Below are 20,475 nucleotides of genomic sequence, written 5' to 3'. Positions count from 1 at the left end.
AATTTGCCGTATGTTCGTTGCACGTATAAATCCATGAATACGTGCAATGTACATGTATACACTCGCTGTACTGCATACTGTAACTCATTTAAATTAAGCCAGTAAATGACAAAAATCTCTCAGTTATTTCTGCAACAGCAATCATAATTTAGACGTTCAATTTAGAACAGTACACCCGGTATATTATATGATAGCGTTTCACGCTAGAAACTACGTCTTGTATCTAATTGTGCACAATGTGCGAACGTACGCGTCCGATGACACTTAAATATTGACGATAGAAGTTTCCAACAGGTTTTCGTTGATTTTCGCTAAGCGAATATCGCTGGTGAATTCGTATAAGCCGCCTGAAATTTCTAGGAAATTTCTGACGCGCCATAGTCACGAAATAACTCATGGGTGGACAACATTTTGCAAGGTCGTGGCGTGTTCAATGGAATCCAATTTCGAGGGGAAACGAGAACTTCCGCCGAGAAGATTCGCGTAGCGCGGCCGTCTGAATAATGCTAACTTGTGTCTCTGAAACTTTCAGACCGCGATAATAATCGTATTACTGAATAGAGTTCTGGCGAAAGTTGCATGCCATTAGCGCGAAACGATGCTGAAGACGAACTTTTCGAGAAAAAATATCTCGGTAGAATCGTAAAAAATTTTATGCCGGCCATCGTGGAACGAGTAGAAAAACACGATGCAAAAATAACTTCGAAAAACACGACAGCAAAATCGATTAGTCAGGACGACTAAGCGAGCGAAACGAGTAACGGGTGAAACGTTCGAACAGAGGTTTGGTATTGAGAAAGAAAAACGAGGCGGGGCAATTGACGAATGGGAACTGGATGCTACCGATTGTTTGAACAAGAACACGCTTCTGTGCTGAACAAATATATATGCAACTTTTTAGATCCTGCCGAGGACGTGCACATTAATTTAATAAAAAAAAGAACATTATCAGTGTTTAGTAAAGGAATTCTTTCTTACTAAATATATCAAATTACAAGTTTCTTTTACACAACTAATAATAAAAAAAATAAAATAGATTTATAAAAGTAAAAATTTGTAAGTCTTTTTAATGGAATAGATGTTTCTCTTCTCTTTTTTCTTCGAGTTTTCAAATACCATCGATTCTTCGTAATATGCTGTACATCGATCCTTTTATGAAAAGATAACAGAGATCCGGTTGCAGGAATTCGAGAAGACTAAGGGTTAAGAAATATATCACGCTTCGAGAGAAAAAGTCAGGAGAAAAAGGAGAAGCAAGGATATTCTTGGACCGCCAGATATATCGTTGAAGAGTTTAAACGATAAAATCGCGGGATTAAATCATCTCGATTAAAGCGTCTCAAATTCAAGAATCCAGACGTTTAAAGATACGAAACTGAAATGCGGTAGAAAGGTTAACGAAGGAACACAGTCACTTTAATATCGCGGAAAAATCTGAGAAGATCGAGATATTTTACTTAGGAAACTAGAGAACCTCACCGAGATGGATCCTGGAAAATATACGGAAATGTACGTAAAATACAATTAACGCTCGCTACCATTATCAAGTAATTCTTGTACTGACCCAATTTTTAGACATTTTCTTGTGTTTCAACAGAAATGGCGATGGAAATTCTTGCATTCGTTATGTGGTTTTAAAAACGTAAATGACGGATCACGTTAGAAATTACGAGATTACATCTGTTACAAATATGAATAAGCAAAAATGTAGGAAGCGAGAATTAAGTCAAGATACAAAGGTTTCACAGTTACTTGAAAATACATACAGAAAGAAACTCATTTCACGCTTTTTGCGTTTACTGCCATTGTCTGTAATTGAATGGTATCGTCGTCGGTATAATCGTCAACCTGTAAATGTTTATCCATTCACGAAGAATTTAAAATGCAAAAGCGCAAAAATGCACAGAATGCAGATAGTATGCAAAGATATGTAAAATATCTAAAACGGTATTCATTATAATTGTATAGTATAAATAGTATATAATTATATAATAATTATATAATAATAGTATATAATTGTATAATATAGTATATAATTGTATAGTAGCTAAAATAAACCTTCCTTTAGATATTATTTTATTACCCATGATTCAAAAATATTTACTTTTTATAAAAATTCACAATCTTAATCATCCGAGTAATGATTATAATTACGTAGTCTCGTGGTTATCGCAACTTCTTTCTTTCATTTTTCATTTCATTTATCATCGCATATCGAAATACCGAAATTCCTTTGTTGGAGACTGATCGACAGCCTAAACTCTAAATGACACTGAGACGTTTTGAATGCTGGATCTTTATCGGTGCTATTATGCGGAAGAATTTCATCGTCACAAAAAGAGACGAAGCTTGATATATGGTCCCTCACGCAAGGGAACTTTGAACTTTTCGTGCGCTTTATCTTCCTTTTTACCTTTGGTTCGCTTTATCTTTCTTTTTGTTAAACGATCACCGACAATCAAGGAATTCATCGGTTTCATCCATTATACTTCAATCATTGTTATCATACAATACTTCGTTCGGAATTTGTTTCCTGTCAACTAACTTCTTAAGGAATTAAAGTAGCCTCTTACACCGTAAAGTAAGGCTAAAATTAAAAGATCAACAAAAATATACTGTACACAATTTAATTTAGAGACGAATACGTTAACTCGTTTCTCTTTCACCGTGACAATCAAATATCTCAAGATTCTGATAATACTAGTCTCGATAAACTCCAACTGCACGTATATCTTCATAGCATTTTAAAGTCGGTTTTACGATTACCTTAAAATAGGTAGCGTCAGATACGCATTGCGGTATCGTTTTTAGAACACCGTGTCGACGGGAATAACGGCGTCGTTTTCCAGACGACGCACAAATTTCCACATCGCTCGAAGTGTCGAGTATTTTGCAAATTATGCATGTTTAAGGAAACAAAGCGACAACACGACGATTCAAATGCGAGAAAGCACGTAAATTCTCCTGAAGAAAGTTTCCGCTTTTCACTTGGAAATCCCTTATTTCTCTGGGTACATGCCATTCGACTTTATGACAAAGGCCGCTCTACCAAATACTTATCGTTACATTCGCTTCGTTCTTTGAAAACCACTTTCTGCCAAATGTACAGTCGTGAGCCGATCCTGGCCGAACTCCAATTGCAGCATGACCCCGCATTGACCCCATAGTATTTTGGGCATTTGCCAATTCTGCTGCGTTCAAATACAACGTTTACGTCGAGTCATTGCGTGTCAAAATAAAAATTACCTCCGTAACCGAATAAATTCTGTTCCATGTTTGCCCTTTGGTCAATACTCTGGAAAATTTAAATTTCGCATAAATTGTATGATATTCTGTCGATAAATTTATCAACACGCGTATGAAAATATCGCATTTACATGTTCGGATACCCGAGAGATTGATGGTAACAATACGTGAATTCTATCGAAATACCGAACACGTTTGTTTCTGTGATTTACTCGCGAAAAATGTATCTGCTCGTTCCATAACTCCTCGACTTCTTAGCGCGTGCTGTTGCATAAATACAACGTTGTAAGTTAGGAAAGATGGTTAACAAAAACGATAACAAAAATATATTTGTATTATTAACATTTGATAAAAAATAATCCTTCTCGCAAGTTAAAAAAGCCGACTCTGAAAAGATCAACTATACAGGACGATAATTAAGAAAAAAGTTCGACAGCCACGTTTGTTCTCTTAGAAATCCATTCCATGGATTGATGTTTATTGCACACAAATGTCCAAATGCATACTTTTAAGCTACAGTGCATACCTATGGAGCATTCTGCGCATAGGTGATCGAAGACCAAAATTGGTAAGAGCATAGCTATCAAGCAAACTCACGTAACGAGTGGGAAACTCTGAAATTGGTGTTTCACGATTAGTACAAGATGTAATTACGATGTTCAATGTCCGATCACAACGCCTGATCGGGTAACGATTCACAGGGCCACGATTTGCCTGATCTATCTGCGCTACGTGAAACAATTGTGTTTGATGTTCCGACCCAAATGCGCGCTAATCGAATGCGAATTGACGGAAGAAATCCAACACAAAACAAGAAATACAAGAGAGAACTGGTTTCTGGTATTTATATGTCGTGTTTGCAATAGACCATCTTTTTCCCGAGAAATTGTAAAAATAGAGGAAAGAATATGAGAAAATCTGAGAGAAGAAAGGCGGAAACCTTGGTGCGCTTCGTTGAATGTTAAAACGTCACGTGGATAAAACCAAGACTCGTTTTCACCGATAAACTAAAACAAATAAAAATGCCACTGTATTGCAGTTCTATTTACATTACACTAACCGTAATTTTCTGTGTTGCAGGAAACATGGTGCAAAAGATGGTGGCACAGCACGCAGAGAAATCTCTCTTCGACAAAGAGTAATTTTTCTCCGAGGTTAAGTCCAATTCTAGCGAAAGGAATGGAAGATACGAGTACGCCGAAAGAACAGAACCGAACAAAACCGACAAAAAATGACAAAGTAGAAAAAAGTTTGATGATCGCTGAGAACACGGAGAGTGCTGGTGAGTAATGATCGAACGCGATGAAGCTTCATAAAAAAGCTTTTCTTACGACTCACTTTTCGAACTTATTTTAAGACCCAAAGTCTTTGATCTTTAACTTAACTCTGCGTGAAGAGAAGTAAAGAATTTGAGAGGAAGATATTTTTACAGCTAGAATATTCATGGGTTGCTAATAAAAGAGAACCATTTGCAAGCTTATCTTAAATTATGTGTCTCGTATCTCTGTGTACCTTTACATAATTAAGATACATTCGTGACAATTTACACTTTGTGGATTTAAAATATTATTGAGAAACATACGAGCGGAGGTTGTTGCAAAACTCTCCGGCATATTTCACATTCGTATAAATAAATTGTTATATTTAAATTTATACCAGATCATAATCAGAATTCATGGAATTTTTAGACAATATAAATAAGACTTTCTGCATAAAGATTTAATAATAAATACCATATATTTATTTACTGATCAGTTTCTTTCTCCACGTGAAAATTAAATAACAGCACTTTATGTTGTTAAATCGTGGTCTACGTTAAACCAACTCGTTACTTAACCAATTTACAGAACACGCTTTGTTCGATATTTAGCTTCGTGGAAGTAAAAACGAACACATTAAAGGGATTAGGTGTTAGGAGATATTTTTAACCGGATATTTATTTAGCCTAGAACAAGGTAAATAACAATTTAACAAATAAACTGATTCAGAACGTTCTTCACTTCCTTATGTACACTTACTTCAATCCTTCGATCAAAATCAAATATAATATTTTAAGATCGTTACAATTTTATAACCATCGACTTTAATATACAGTAGCTCACGAAAGTATTCGAACACTTGTAGAAATCTTTCATGAATATATTATTATGTGTATTATACGAAATATAATGAAATTTCGTAGTGTTTAATCAAACATCCAAGTTGCTCGTTGCTAAGAAACCTCGAATAACAACTGTACAATGCTCCTGAACAATTGAACTATATTCGCGATATCCTCGAACGGATGGATCGAGAAGTCGTTTCGAAGGTAAAGACAACGCGGTTCGAATTCTTACAAAGCGACATCGTTCGAGAATACGCAAAAACTTTTACCAAAGTATCACTACCGTGACGTACTACCGCAACTATTGACTCACAACTTTGGCAACGTTCCCTCTGGCTCTATCAAAATGGACCAAATATATTACAGAAAACCCAATTCCTTCAAGAAGTTTCCAAACGTTGGCTCTCAGTTCCATTTAAACTATCCTCGAGTACCTCGAACTCTTCGAATTCCATTTTTCCAAAATCATCTGTTCTCCAATTATTCTCATTGACCTGCCACCTATTTAAAGCACTGCCGATGAATCTGCTAGCATAATCTGACTTTGCATCCTCCAAATCACCCAGTTTAAAATCCACCTTAATATCCTTCGCTTCCTTGTTCTCCTCTTTCTTAGGCTCTAAACCGATCACCACAGGAGGCTCTCTTTTGACCTCTTTGATTCTATTATTCTCATCTTCCGATTTCACCTTCCCATCTTCATCCTCGTCTTCCTGCTTGTCTAACGTGGTGATCTCGATGCTAGGTGTCTCGGCTATCGTATACTGGCTCAAATCAGAAGCTCTGTCCCTGTTTCGATACCTCAGATGATTCTCCACGAGTCTTCCAGTTAGTTCGAATCTGCTGTCACAGGAGTTGCTCTTTATCAGCCTGAATTTTACATAATCGTTCGATCCATCGACGCATTTGAATCTATTTTCTACTACTGGTGATATTAGTGGCCCATTGCTAGAGTTTACCACTTTGCCGCCATAGTAAGTGACTGACGTGCCATATTCGCGAATCTTTTTAAGAACGTCTGGAGATACGTAATGATTCGATCCACCTGACTCGGTCACATCGTTCTCGTGACAGTCGACTTCCTCATCTTCCGAGGAAATACACTGCACTCCGCTCCCAGGATCAGTGTCAGGATAATCGCTAGACACCCCAGAGCTTACGCTACCAGCATCCCAATTATTGTGGTGATGATGGTGGTGATGGTAACGGTTCATCTTGTTCTTGGAGGAAGTCGAGTCGCTCGGCGATGTGTGGCCGCTCCTGGCCTCGAAACTTTGTGCCAGAATCCTGGTTTTCGACTCGCAACGGGGACTGTCTAATTCGTCCTTGCATCCAACCACCGATGCGGTCGAAGATGTGGATTTCTCCATGTTCTCGAATAGTTTCGTGAGATCCTTCGCCCTGCTGGAACATCTGAACATGGCATGGTAATTTTCGCTAAATGAAGTTGAGTAAGTAGGATGGTGCGTAGTTCGTTACTGATCAAAAGTTTGGAATTACTATGTTTTCATAGAGTTCAAAGTTTAAGAAAGGGAAAAGTGATTTTGGAATTCTGGCAGCATCGAAAATTGTTACATGAATAATTTATTGAAGCGAAGGAACTTTACTGTTGATATCTGTTGCGTTACTTACGAGATAATAGTAATGAAATTAATAGTTGAAAAGTGATTCCAAACATTCGTCCAGCAACGTATATTAAACCGAGTAGTGTTCATCTTTCGCTAGTATATGCATTTTACTAAACTTTTGCAAAAACTTTTTGCAAACTTTTCGCAGAAAAAAAAATCATATTCTACCTGGTAGCCTCATCCACCTTCTCCGACATTTCATCAAAATGGCTGTCATCAATGCTACTCAGATCCTTCATACTAGCACTCTTCCTGCTCTTACAATCCCGCGAGAACGTCGAATTAGACGGATTCTTCATCTTCAATGTATTCTCAAACATAAGTCTCACGTTTTTCACGGTATCAGGATCAGGTAGTTCTTCATCGATAAGCTCACGGTTTACTCTAATAGGATGATAAAAGAAATGCTTCCTGATAGACGACTGTTTCGGGCTTTTAGCATTGACATCTGAACTCTCGCAACTTCTCTGGCAATTCTCTGCGTCCGTTTTCTTCTGTATAGCTCCTGCTATCTTACAGCTTGGCTCTGATCTCACCTTTCCAACGTTAGATGGTTTGCGCTCTATGGTTTCCGCGCGTACTGGTTCTATAATCACAACGTTATTATCCAACAGAAGCTCCTGGAAGGAATATTCTCGCAGATATTGGATCAATCCCTCATACGTGACGTCATTACGAGCATTAGTGTACATGTTCTTGCCGAACATGTTCGACTTGACGATCTTGTAACGAACATGATCGAACTCCTGATCGTCATCCTGCTGACACTCGATCGAATCCACGCAACTGATCGATCTTGTCAGATTACCGTGCATCTTTTGACTCTCGTTCTCCTTTGACGATAATCCCTTGTCTGTGCAGTTAGACACGTGATCCTCATCGATGCCATCGTCGACGGATCTTCGTCTGGTGTCGCTTCCGGATTCTGATCCTAAACCCAGATCAGAGCTCTCTGATCGTGCCTCGAAACCTAAGCTTCCTTTCACTACGCTACAAGCCTTCCCGATAATATTCGATGTCTCTTTGACGATCCTCTCGAATCTACCTTCCGTCTGTTTTCCCTTAATACCATCTTTCTGTGAGTTTTTCTGCTCGGAAGTGTTCCTCGCGTTCACCACGCTCGTGTTCGCCTCACGTTCTTCCTGGTTTACGCTCTAAAACGACAGAAATTGCATTTTGTAAGGAATACAAGTTCTTTGGGATGTTTCATGATTGAATGGTCTTATGTGTGATTACGTTTTCAATATTGCAAATGCGGAGGAACGAGGTTGGAGATTCTATTAAAGAAATTGACGTGAAAGATGTGTACGAGGAAGAGAAAGCTTTTATCTGTATATATCATTAAGCTACGTATCGAACGAAAATATTTTGTACACGTACAAAGCGCTTGATGGTCGAAAATATTTTGCAACTATATAAAGATACTTGGTCGCTAAGAATATTTTCTAATTGTATAAAGACGCTTCATGATATTTTAAATCTGCCATTAATATTTAAATTAGGTGCTAATCTTTGCCGAAGAATCTTCCAAAATTTACACATTTTATAAATCTATGAATTTATGAAAAGTGATAAATTGTTCCATTTAAAACTTCTACGATTTCTAAAATTAAAATGGATAAAATGAATCGAGAGATGGAGGAACTATTCTTTATCACTTACCTCTACGTTCTTCAGAGCCCCATCAACCTCGTCGATCTTCCCATTCGATTGCACCAGGTCGATACAATTGCCTGACTCTTGTCCATTACTCTGAGACTTCTCGTTCTTTTGCTCGTCCTTCTTAAAGGAACCAACTTCGATGGTAAGACTTCGATGTCGCCTCTTGGTCACGTCGCTATCGATGACCTTGAGCACCTGTGGCCTACGCGACATGTCCTCCTGCTCCTCCGTGTCCGAGATCCAAATCGATTTATAGTCTTCCGCCTCCTCGACCTTCCGATCGATCTGTTTCTCTCCTACCAGCACCAGCTCGTCATCGAGCCTGTATCTACTCTCTTTGATATTCGAACACGTGGATCTTTGATCTACGAATTCGTTTCGAAGGTAAGTTATCGAGTCCCTGTCGTCCTCGAAATCCTCTCGAACTTCGTGACGTAGCTCCTCCTTTGTGTTCTGCAGTGATAAATTATCTCTGAATAGACGCAAAGAACCGGTTTCTTCTTTTTGACAATCGAATTCTTCGATGTCTTGCGGGCTGTTCCCTTCCTTGGTGCTGCTTTCTTTACATTTTTCCTCGTCTGTAGCGTTGCTCCTCGTGGATGATCTCTCCTCCACGACGCGAGACTCGAGATATTCCAGTGGTTTTAGGTTTGGGTCGTTCCTTTGACGGAGGTTATTGTTACGCGCGTCCTCCTCGTCGAATTCCAAACGTACGTTCGATAAAGGTAAGAGGTTCAGAACGTCGAAGTACTCTAGCTCGCCATCGTCTTCGAACAGAATGCTGTCCAGGCTCCTGTGCTCCTTCCGTTTACGTTTCACCTGAGAATGGAATGTTCTCTGTTCCTTTCAAAATTGTTTTATACACATTCACATCGTATTTTATAAATTATCAAACAACCGAGCAATAATAGTATAGTAGAACTCCATTTTTGTCAGAATTCTATGGAATGAATATGTTTTCTATTCCTTTTAAAATTATTGTACACCTTTTCACATTGTGCTTTGTAAATTACTACCAATAAACATATAGTACAACTGCATGTTTATCAGAATCTAATTGTAAGAAGGAAGATCTTGGACCAGTCGCGGAAGTATCGATATTCCATCGTAACTTCGAGATAAACGCAACTATCCTCGTTCTCAAACGCTATTCGAGATAAGAGTGAATTTATGGGGTATGGTATATAGTGAGATATAAGGACGCGCTCTATGTATCCTGTAAGAAGCATCAAATGCTCTCGACGAGAAATTTATACGTGTAGTATCGGTTAGTATTCAAATGATTAGCAAACACAGGCCAAATGATACCAATATTAAAGTCAACATTAATTTAGAATTAACACTAGAATTTAGTACATATGATATTCAGTGCGTGACATTTTCTACTCGGATTCCGTTCATTTAATTAGCTTTATAAGAATATTAATTTCCATTCCACAATCAATCAATTAACCCTATGTGACAAGTAACATAGGAATCTCGTTTCCTGATGATCATCAAATATCTCCGTTTCATATGAGTCGCTTGAACAGTAGAAACGCAAGATTTACCTGAGTGTAGATGCAATCGATACTGCGATTTCCTTCGATTGGCCAGCCGTCTTCGACAATGTCCACTAAATCGCTAACGGTGTCCAACGACTGCACACTGCGGTAACGTCTCGGTGATTCGGGCCAGTCGAGGATGTTCAATCGATCAGGATCGGTCCGATTGCCTCGAGTGTAGTGCAGAGGATCCGGAAACGAGGGGAGTCCCGAAGGAATCGAGTGAAGGCCGCAAGCAGATCTCGAGTGATACGATTTCGCCTCGTTGAATCGTTCGTACGAATCCGAAAGATGCTGTTGACTCTTGCAGAGTCTGAAATATAAAGTACAAACGCATTGGAAAACCATTGAATCGAGACGTAGAAATATTATGGTAACAGTGTAAGATATTGTTCTTGAAATAAACTGGAACTTGAAGATTCGTAGGATTTATTTCTGTTTCTTATCGGAGCTATCAGATCTCGGGATAGCATTCGCTATTCGGTATAATATACCACGTAATTGAAACCAAAGGTATTTTCATGCTGGTTATAGTAGATAGAAAATAAATGTTATCAGATAAAATTAAATAACTTACGTCTCCAACTATAATAATTCTTTCTCCTTCACATAACGTATTTTACGCTATAAAAATGATTTAAACCAATAGCGAATAAAGAAATACATCGATCAATATGTGCAAAAGTGTAGAATGCAATTCGGAGAGAAAAGCAACAGTTGCATCGTCCGAATAAGTTTTTAGTTTACAGAGATAAATTTATTCCCTATGAACCGTCTCGGATGTTCTTGTTGTTCGACTTGTATTTGAGGAGTACATACAAGTAGTTGGAGTTTCCATTTACTAAAACGACAAGAATTAAAGGATTCGGTACGCCTGTTTCAGGTCATTGCATTATTAATGCGGCTTTAACTTAGCAGACCTTTTGCAGCGAACCGTGGAAGGCCGATAGAAACAAGAAAGTTTCTTGAGTGACGTACGACTTGGTTTCATATAGAAAATCTTGTATGCTGTGTACAAACGAGTTTCTGGCTGGTCCATGAATTTCGAAAATGTTTGGCATAGCAGACAAATTGCAGGTTGGTTAATTTATTCGACCTGCCATAGCTTTCCCTTCGAATTGACCAATTTAACGAACACTATTCGATATTATCCAACGCAAAGTGAATACATTCGCTGTTATTCGCGCACATATCGCGTTGATTGTTATTGCACATATTGTGTGTATTTTAAATTCAGTACCTTCGTAAGAGAAATACAAATTTTACCTACGATGTATTAGTTAAATGTTTGTCGTGAAAAAGCCTTGATTCTTTGATTAATGATTAAAATTAACGATTAACGATTAACAATTTGTAAAGTTACGTATACGAAGATAGTACTTGTTCGAAATTTTATACAAGATATTATATAAAATGGAGGATATTATGGAGGAGAAAATTATGGATATTGATATTTTAGCATCAACGAATTCGTTAAACAGTAGAAATTAAATTTTCTGTTCGTACGGTAAAACGATTCTCTTAATTACATTACAGATATTACTTTGCTATTTGCACGGTTTCGATTAAACTGGCTACGAAGCTTGTAACTGATTGGGGTGGTAATTTTCGAACAGATATTATTCTCTAGAAGAACGTGTAAAAAAATCCGACGATTGGACGAAACAGAGTATCGCGTCCTACGAACAGAGTTGTTACGTGCAGTTAAAAAGCTCGAACAAGCTCCTTATGCTTAACCCGTTCTATGGTAATTAGCGTTTCATAATGAAAGATATTTTCTTGTCTTGTAATACGCGAGTCACGCGATTCAAATACAACGTTGCTCTTCTTTATGCTTGATCGTATTGTTATTTCTTTCGTAGAAAAGGACAGAAGCAGATTATCCTTCTTAATCGCTCGAATTTCACAAGAATGAAAATTTATTCGCGATGATTCACTGATTTAGCCATCTACAATGATTTTTAAATAAACGAGACTTTCCAAACTATATTTAGTTACTATAATTAATCCAATAACGTAAGTGACGTAAGACTTTTTTACGATAAGATCACAAGGATACAGAGATCGTAATTACAAGCATCTTTATTCGATAACTAACGGATGTTCCTGAATGATGTCATCGCCGTCTCTGAGACAACGTTCGTTCTAACATACCTATCCTTCAAAGAATTGCGATCTATCAGCTTGGCTCGTGGAATCAATTGATGCCTCCTAGGCAAATCGAAGGTCGATTGCCCGAGCCTGAAGTGATGCGCCTCTCGATCGTGTCGAGATTCGTCCTCGGATATCACCGCAAGGCTCCTTGTTCGTTTCAAGAGCTTCCTGCGGTCCTGCGTGGACTGCGCTGAATTGGCCTCGTGTCGTCCCCCTTCTCTGTAATCGATCAAATTAAATATTAAACATATTAATCCTGTTTGCTTATCGTTGACGATAATACCTCTTCGATAATACCTTAAGAGACTTTTGAAGTATAGTACATCAATAATTGATTTTCAGGGATAATTAACTAGCACTTTGAAACTTTCATTTGTTACGAAACTTTCGTGGGAAGCTTTGTTCGAATTTTGGCCACCACGCGCTAATGGAAATTATGTACTCTGATTGTTTGGAAAATTTCATTGAAAATTCAGTGATAATTTTCCTATACGTGTTACGAAAATTTGTCGTACTTGTAATTTCTATATTGCATTTTTAAAGTAGTTTCAAACTTGAGATTATCCGCTTCATTTCTTTCCAAGATTTTATTGAATGTCCAATAATAATTTTCTTGCGCTTGTCACGACAATTTTTAGTACTCGTAATTTCTACGTATATTTTCAAGTTTGTTTGAAACTTTATCAATACGATCGTGATAGTCGAGTTTCATAACAGTGACAATGACGAAATTTCGTGATGTTTGGATAACATACATAACATATTCGTGAAAGTTGTCTCCTATTATAAGAGTTGTTATTTCAAGTATGATGAAAGCATATTTAAAATGAATAAAAGGCCTTGCATATGTTTGATCAATAATACTAAGAAGAAGCATCGTGTTGGCATAAAAACGGAACCCTTTTATGTCCGTGCGAGATCACCTGTTCTTTTCATGCGCTTATTCCGTGCACGAATCATAGATCGAGCATGATCCGCATAAAAAATTCGCCCAATACACCGATACATACTATTTCATATGTTTACGTAATCCTTTGGCGAACTCTCGCAAAACACTGTGTTTTCCAAGAAGTGTCGCCTTCTGGATAAACTTTTTGTTAACGCGCGGTAAATTATACGACATTACGTTTTTTCAAGAGAAACGCAAATTTTGCGTTTGTCATTAGAGAAAACAAAGTTAGAAGTTCCGTAGCAGTAATCCTTCTGAACATCAAAATCCATGTATACGGATAAATAATTTCAAATAGCTTACGCGTCGCTTTTTATGATAAATTTAAATTATTTTCTTCGAAGTTTATGAGATTATTTAATCGGTAAAAGTATGGCATAATTTTTTACGAAGATTGCGAATATATTTAATTGAATAACATGACATGAATAACATTGACGAATAATAATTTCGAATAAAATTTGCGACACTAATATGCGTATACGAGAACGTCGATATTAATTTTAAACATAGTATTAATATTAATTGTAAAAATAGAAGATTCCCTATGTGAATCAATGAGTGGTTATAAACGCTGTATGTGATACGCGTTAATTAAATTTCGCTATGCTCATCCTTGTTTAACGTATCCTGTATTCAAGCTTGATTATCGGTACATCTAAAAAACTAGTTACACGAGTCCCCAAGATCATGGCGACAGTATTCTAACGATTCCTTTCAACCATCAGTAATTGATCCATTACTATACTTTTACTGAATAACGATGCAGCGAAGCATCGGCGTATTCGTATGAACAGAGGCCATAATCAACAAAGTAGTCACGCAACGTTCGCTTATTTGAAAACTGAAGGAAACCACGCCTTTAGGGGTCTACTTGTTCGACCAGCGTTGATAGAAACTAGAAGGCAATTTGTTCTATTTCGAGAGATTTAAGAAATTGCGCTTCCATATTATCGATGAAACAGTTTAAAAACTTGGAACTTAACAAGAAACTCAACGAACTTTAATATCTTGGAAAAATGTTATGCACGAATGAATAGAATCGAAACGGTGCATTGGAAACGTCAAATTTGACGTACTATGTTTATAACAAGGATATGAAAACTATAAAATTGGCCATCACGAATAGTCAGAATATTCGTATGACTTTTCTCTTTATATGAGAGTAAATTTAGAAAAAGTACCATGAGAGTTGTATAAAACAGAAATTTAGTATTTGGAAAAAGTTAAAAGCATCCTGCTGAAAAATTTGTTAATGTATAAACTATTTCAAGCGAAACGTGGAACTGTAACAACTCCGTTTCTGAAATTTTTTAATTATAGAACAGGTAATTCTTTTAAATGTGGAATAATGAAACAAATTAAAGTCGAAGTTGATCAAAATTAATTGTTAATGTTAAAGTATATTGAGTCGTATGGAAATTATTTTAATTAAGTATATGACGTATGAATTAAATGTAGTAAAAACAAAAAAAGACCCCTGCGATTAGTTTTATTTGAACGCATAACATTTCATGCATATATTTATTATGTTTTCATATTTCCACCTCGACAAAGGCAAATACTAATTTTCGCAAAAACAACCGTATGCTTTCAGCAACTTGAAAAATAAAAAATCCAGAGCTTCTATAAAAAATAAAATTCAGCTTTTCAGATTTACTAATACTAATAATTTAATTGAACAAAAAGGCGCAGAAAAATTAAAATTATCAACTTTACTGAAATAAAACGTTTTATGTTTAAAAGGTTAACACCACGATAATGACTTTTAGCACAACAGTGTCAATCGTACGGACTGTCCACGAAATCGAAGTATTTGTAAGAAGCAAACTCGTCAGACGACCTTTGAGTAGCTGAAAACACGACAAAGTCTCGATTATTCGATTTGTATAACCATCCTTGAGAAAACAGATCCCTAACAGCGTCCCAGAATAATTAGAGCAATCAACCGCGTGACGGTGGAAAGGTCATCGCGAAATTCGTGTCATGATTACTCCATGATGAAATGCACAAACTCAGCATTCGTGATCCGTATACTAACGACAATACAAAGTCACATATGACCATCTCGTGAGTGCATCGTGACACTTGTACAAATAAAGCGTGTCATTTAAACGATATAATATGGTAATCGAAATTTTGTTAAAATGCGAACATACGAATCCGAATATATTACGATCCAATGAGGCTTCTTTCGATTTCTTCTTCTTTCAATTTCTTAAAAACAAATTTATCTTCTAGTTGCTCCTCAAGTTCGAGTCCCAAGACGACAACACGTAGCCCCGTCATATTAAATCGTTTTCATTGCCTAATAAAATTCAACTTTGAATATGGCGCCCATTGAAAAGTAATTTACCTCTTTTCCCGTCGAATTGCCCGCAAACTCGATATCGCAAACTTTCTCTTTCTATTGATTTGACTTTAATGCATCTTCAGAAAATCAGATATTACTTAATCGCAGAACGTAACTTTTCTTGTCGCATCGTTCATGTCATTAACAGACAGATAAATTCAACGAGCTGGAAAATTCAGCGAAATTTACGACCGAAAATCACCTGCTTATCGACAAAAAAGCATCGACAATACCGTGTAATATGCTTGAAGGAGGTTGCAGTTTAATTTATTACCGATGTTTTTTACTTGAAAATTTGTTTCGGTCGTTCAACTCGTTATTAAGATCTTTTATTCGCAAATAACTCTTGAATACTTTCAAAAATGAATATCAAGGCACGATCTCGATGCAGTAAAAGAATCGCAGGCTTTTTTTTAGCGTAGCTAATAGCCGGCTCAAGATCGTTGGTTTTTCCGCTCGAACAGCCAGAAACTGCAAGTAAACGCGTCCTTTCGACCGCCTTTGCGAACACGAATCCTTGAAGCCAGGATGCAAATGGCGTATCGTCATCTCATTGTGTTCGACTGAGCACAGCGAATCGTTACGTAAGATTTTTGCCGAGTTATCTCGGCCACTTTTACGAGCCATTTTTCGAGCTACGTGAACTGACTCGGGGCTCTTTATCTTTAGGTACTTTTCTTTTCCATCTTTTTCTCCGAAAAATATCAGGAAATTTTAAACGGAGAACTTTTAACGAAGGCCTTTCAGAAATTTCACATCTTGCTTTGAATAGTTTGCTTCATCAAAGGTTGCGTGTTCTTTGCGACTATTTGTAAAATTACATGCAGTATGTTGGCAATTAGATAGCGATCTTTTGAACTGTTTATCGTGGTTATAACGAGTACAGAAATTTTTATTAAAACTTGAAGTGCTCTCAAAGAGAACAAGACAGCGTTTAATTATAAATTACTTAAATAATTAAATTGCGTTACTTTTATCTTTATTTTATTGAATTGCAATGGGAAACGTCATAAAGGACATAAAGATAAATATGTTTGCAGAAAGAATCTTTTTTCTTGATTTTCTATCGAACAATAGCCAGACAAATAACGCTGTGTAACAAGAGAAAATGCCTTTTGTGCTATTCTTTTTATTTTCCTTGCAATAGTAAAAGCCCACGCAATCGAGAATTATTCAGTGATTTTCGATCGCTGGTTCAATTCAATCCCGATTACGCTTCGTCTGTGCCCTTTACTCAAGCAACGCATATCAGAAAATCGATCGCGTGCAAACTCAGCTCGAACTTATAGCTTTAACGGGCTTATCGATGCTTTTACGACACGTTTTAGCACAATTTTTACGATGTTAACTAAAAATCGTCGCATGCGAACAGCAGAAGAAAACGAAACGCGATAACCCTTTCGCGATTGCTTTTCGGATCCCTTTGTTTTTATCCCTTAGTAAAGTTTTTATCAGGAATGAAACCACATCCACGGACGCTAACTTTTAATTGCATTATTTTCCTAAGTACGATAAAACGCTCCAAAATTTTCCGTTTATATGTCGCAAAAGTAACATAACAAATTTATCTCATTTTTTTCGGAATCTTCATATGGAAAGAACAAATTGCATATGAATTATTATAAAAATAGAATAATCAGTTGATAAGTAGTATCGGTACTTGCAATGTCAGACGAAGGAAACTTTCAGGGAAAAGTACGGAAAACACTATAATTTAGGGAAACGAGATCATACTCGATAAGAGAAACGTGAATAGATGTAATATAATATATCTACTATACTCCAGAATGGATATCTGTTACAAGCATAGCAAAATGACAGCAAGAATTTTAATATCGCCATCCTAATTTATCATCCGTCTGTATTCTCCAATAAATAAACAATTAAATAACCGATTAAATTATTCAGAAGATTTTAATGCCTGCGTGGATGAAGCATAACGAACTTCATTCGTAAGTTTCGGTTCGCTAATCCGCGAAGAACTCAAAGTTTGATTCGCATTGATGGGTTTGCGTGAGAGCAAACTTTTCGAGGCTAGTTGAAGGGACGCTTGCACGTTTGAACGAGTTTACGATAGGATCTTCCGTGACGAAGCATCAAATACCAGAGTGGTTCAGGATTTATGAACTGTTAACTGAGCAAATGGAAATGAACGTTGCGCCTTAGAACATCGGCTAATTCGATTACACTTTCTCGCCTGCTTTCTCACCGAGCGCAACATGTCTCCCCTGTTGATTAACACGAGGAATCGGAGTTAGAAACTTTTTAATTGTAGGTGCAACTTGAAATACCTTTCAACACGCTTTTAACTACGGAAAGTGTAAACCTTTCGAATATTTTAGTGTATCCATTAAGATACTTAATTTTAATACTCTGTTACGATATATAATTACAGAATATCAGTTCAGCAGTTTTTAGCAACTTATTCGTGTTCAATTTTTGACGCGGTTTAATCTCCTTCACCTTCTACTGGGCAAATATAGCAAATAATATTTTTGTTCATCTAACGAAGATCAATTATCGCCTTACGTTTATCAATTACGAATAATGATGTCGTCCTTTATTTCATATCTAAACATTGACATCCACTTGATAATATAAACATTGCGTTAATCAAATGTCTATTTAGTGTTATTCTTTGCTATTCATAGTTCCATTAATTTATCACTCTAACTGACCAAGTAGAACGACGATGTTAAATACACGCTGTTGAGAATGTCAAAATAGGAACAAAAATCACAGTTCAATCATCCCGTTGAAAAGATAATAGACATAACTGGGTTAACAGCTATCGCGATGTCGGAAAAACATCTCTACCTATTGACATTCTTTCAACCCCATTTTCCTATCTTAAAGCTTCCAATCAATTTAATCAAAGCGAATTGATAACTCAATCTCGTTCAATGATCATCAAATACATAGCCATTGATCACGATTTAAGCCGGATGAAGAATTCTTCAATAACGTTCTATACATTCATCTAACGCGTTGACACTGCCTCTTGCCCCCTCATGCTGTATCTATGAACGTATTGGAATCGATACAGGCTTCCGGTTGATCGGGCGTCGATCATTGCACTCGCATGTGGCCACAAAGGGAGGGCCTGAATCTGTATGCCGAGAGAAACGCAGCGGGAATATCTTATGACACAAACCGGAAGAAGTTCCGCGGTCTGAACAGTCGATAGTTCACGTCTGGAAACAACTCGTGTTGTTCGCTTGTTCATGGGTCAAAGAAGTTTGTTCATGCTGTAGAGTGTCGTGAAGATCTTGTAATCATAGTCGTATCTTAACGATCGACTAATTTTGTATGCATCGTTGCAGACGTGTTCGTAGATTTAGTTGGTATTTTGAAAGATTTTATTAAATTTGCAAATGAATTGAGGAGATTCTCGTGGAAAAGGGATTCGTAAAATAAGATGATGGATCGAATACATCGTGTAGGAAGTTTCGATGTTCTAGCTCTTTAAATAAGAACTAAGTTTTGATCGATAGCTATACTGGATCTCGGAGACTTTTATTCCTTTTACATTTAGAAAATAACACGGGCTGTTTTTTTTTCAAAGAGTGGCTTGTCAGAATTAATTCTGATATATCGCATGATGTTGAAGTCAATTTCTGGTAGATTCTTCTATCATTTTTTATCTCTTTTCTTAAGAATCTTCTCTTACAGAGTATGACAGCACGTTATAATTTGAAACGACGTTTAGGAAGACTGCTAGGTTATTATAATGTTCCTCTCTGGGATATATCTCATTTTACAACTTATATTTAACTTATCTTTTTTCAGATTTAAATATACTATAGTCGGTAATATTATACTATCAGATTCGTTTGAAAGAAAAAGTCCCTCGCAAAAACGCCAGAGAAGTATTTCAAAAAGTACAAACTCATAATGACTTGACAGTTGTAATATCCTTCCTAGCGATTAGCATTTCTGTTATCCAGTAAATTACCATTCAATTGAATAAGCAATATTTCGCTGCTAAAAAATATCATTCTCGATATTTCCAATTTAAAATTCCCAGCTGCTTAATGTCACGCCATTCCACGTGCATACAAACTTGCCACACAAACTATATGGCAAAACCTAACTAATATAACAGACCAGGGAAACCTGTTAAACGTCGAAATACCTTTTTTCCACAGCTATTACTTAAACCATTCCCTATACACAGGAACCTCTAATTACTTCCAACACCGTAGTTCGAGAACTGGTCGTTTGCACGAAAACAATCGAGCTGCAACGGTACTCGAAACTGTTCGATTAACTGCGAAACGAGGGTTGTGCAATAATAGTTCGTTTTTCACGCGTCGTTTCGTTGAGCACAAAGTACGGAAATGTGACAACAATCGATTCCGGAAGATGGAAAGGCTCATTCAACCTTGAAGCAGGCATCGGTATTGGAAAATCGGCGTAATTTAGCAGATCATTAGAGATCACTCGAGTGCGTTGCATCAATAGTGGATCGCAAAGTTTTCTGCATTCGCGGGAAGTTTGTAGATGTTAAAGTGCACGTAATACATTTAATATGCAAATATATGTAAAATAACAGAAGCATAAATAACATAACACACATTAGTTAAAATTTCTTACTTGTCATTTCGAAGACGAAAAGATCGGATTTTTACCAGCTTCTTTGCCCCGTGTTTCATCTGCTTCGTTCAATTAGCAATATTTGGTTGTGATTTCGTGACGATTGGAATAATATAACTTTACTTAAAAAGTAAAGAGCACGAAGAGCTTCGAATATTTCGATATATTTTGAAAAATGTAAGAAGAAAAAAGGTGAAAAAGAAAGAAAAATGTTAGAGAATGAAACAGTTCTCTACGTA

General features: G+C 36.8%; 2 protein-coding genes across 4 annotated transcripts in view; one reads left to right on the top strand and one right to left on the bottom strand.

The window, feature by feature from the left end:
- The window catches only part of LOC100643658 (calcium uniporter protein, mitochondrial), an 80,049-nt gene that overhangs the window by 29,515 nt on the left and 30,059 nt on the right, over positions 1-20,475 (top strand). For both annotated transcript variants that reach the window (XM_012312532.3, XM_012312531.3), the window contains exon 2: positions 4,327-4,528. In XM_012312532.3, coding sequence (XP_012167922.1) covers positions 4,327-4,528 — 202 coding nt within the window. The remainder of the gene's footprint in view (positions 1-4,326; positions 4,529-20,475) is intronic.
- The window catches only part of LOC100643536 (protein javelin), a 31,230-nt gene continuing 15,719 nt past the window's right edge, over positions 4,965-20,475 (bottom strand). For both annotated transcript variants that reach the window (XM_012312530.3, XM_048409666.1), the window contains exons 2-6: positions 12,339-12,557; positions 10,191-10,497; positions 8,641-9,459; positions 7,147-8,132; positions 4,965-6,763 (exon numbers count right to left, since the gene is read on the bottom strand). In XM_012312530.3, coding sequence (XP_012167920.2) covers positions 5,731-6,763; positions 7,147-8,132; positions 8,641-9,459; positions 10,191-10,497; positions 12,339-12,557 — 3,364 coding nt within the window. In that variant the 3' untranslated portion in view covers positions 4,965-5,730. The remainder of the gene's footprint in view (positions 6,764-7,146; positions 8,133-8,640; positions 9,460-10,190; positions 10,498-12,338; positions 12,558-20,475) is intronic.

This window comes from Bombus terrestris, chromosome 10, assembly GCF_910591885.1.
Source record: "Bombus terrestris chromosome 10, iyBomTerr1.2, whole genome shotgun sequence".
Taxonomy (NCBI): Eukaryota; Metazoa; Arthropoda; class Insecta; order Hymenoptera; family Apidae; genus Bombus; species Bombus terrestris.
Note: the sequence above shows the minus strand (reverse complement) of the source record. Positions and strands in the feature narration are given on the sequence as shown.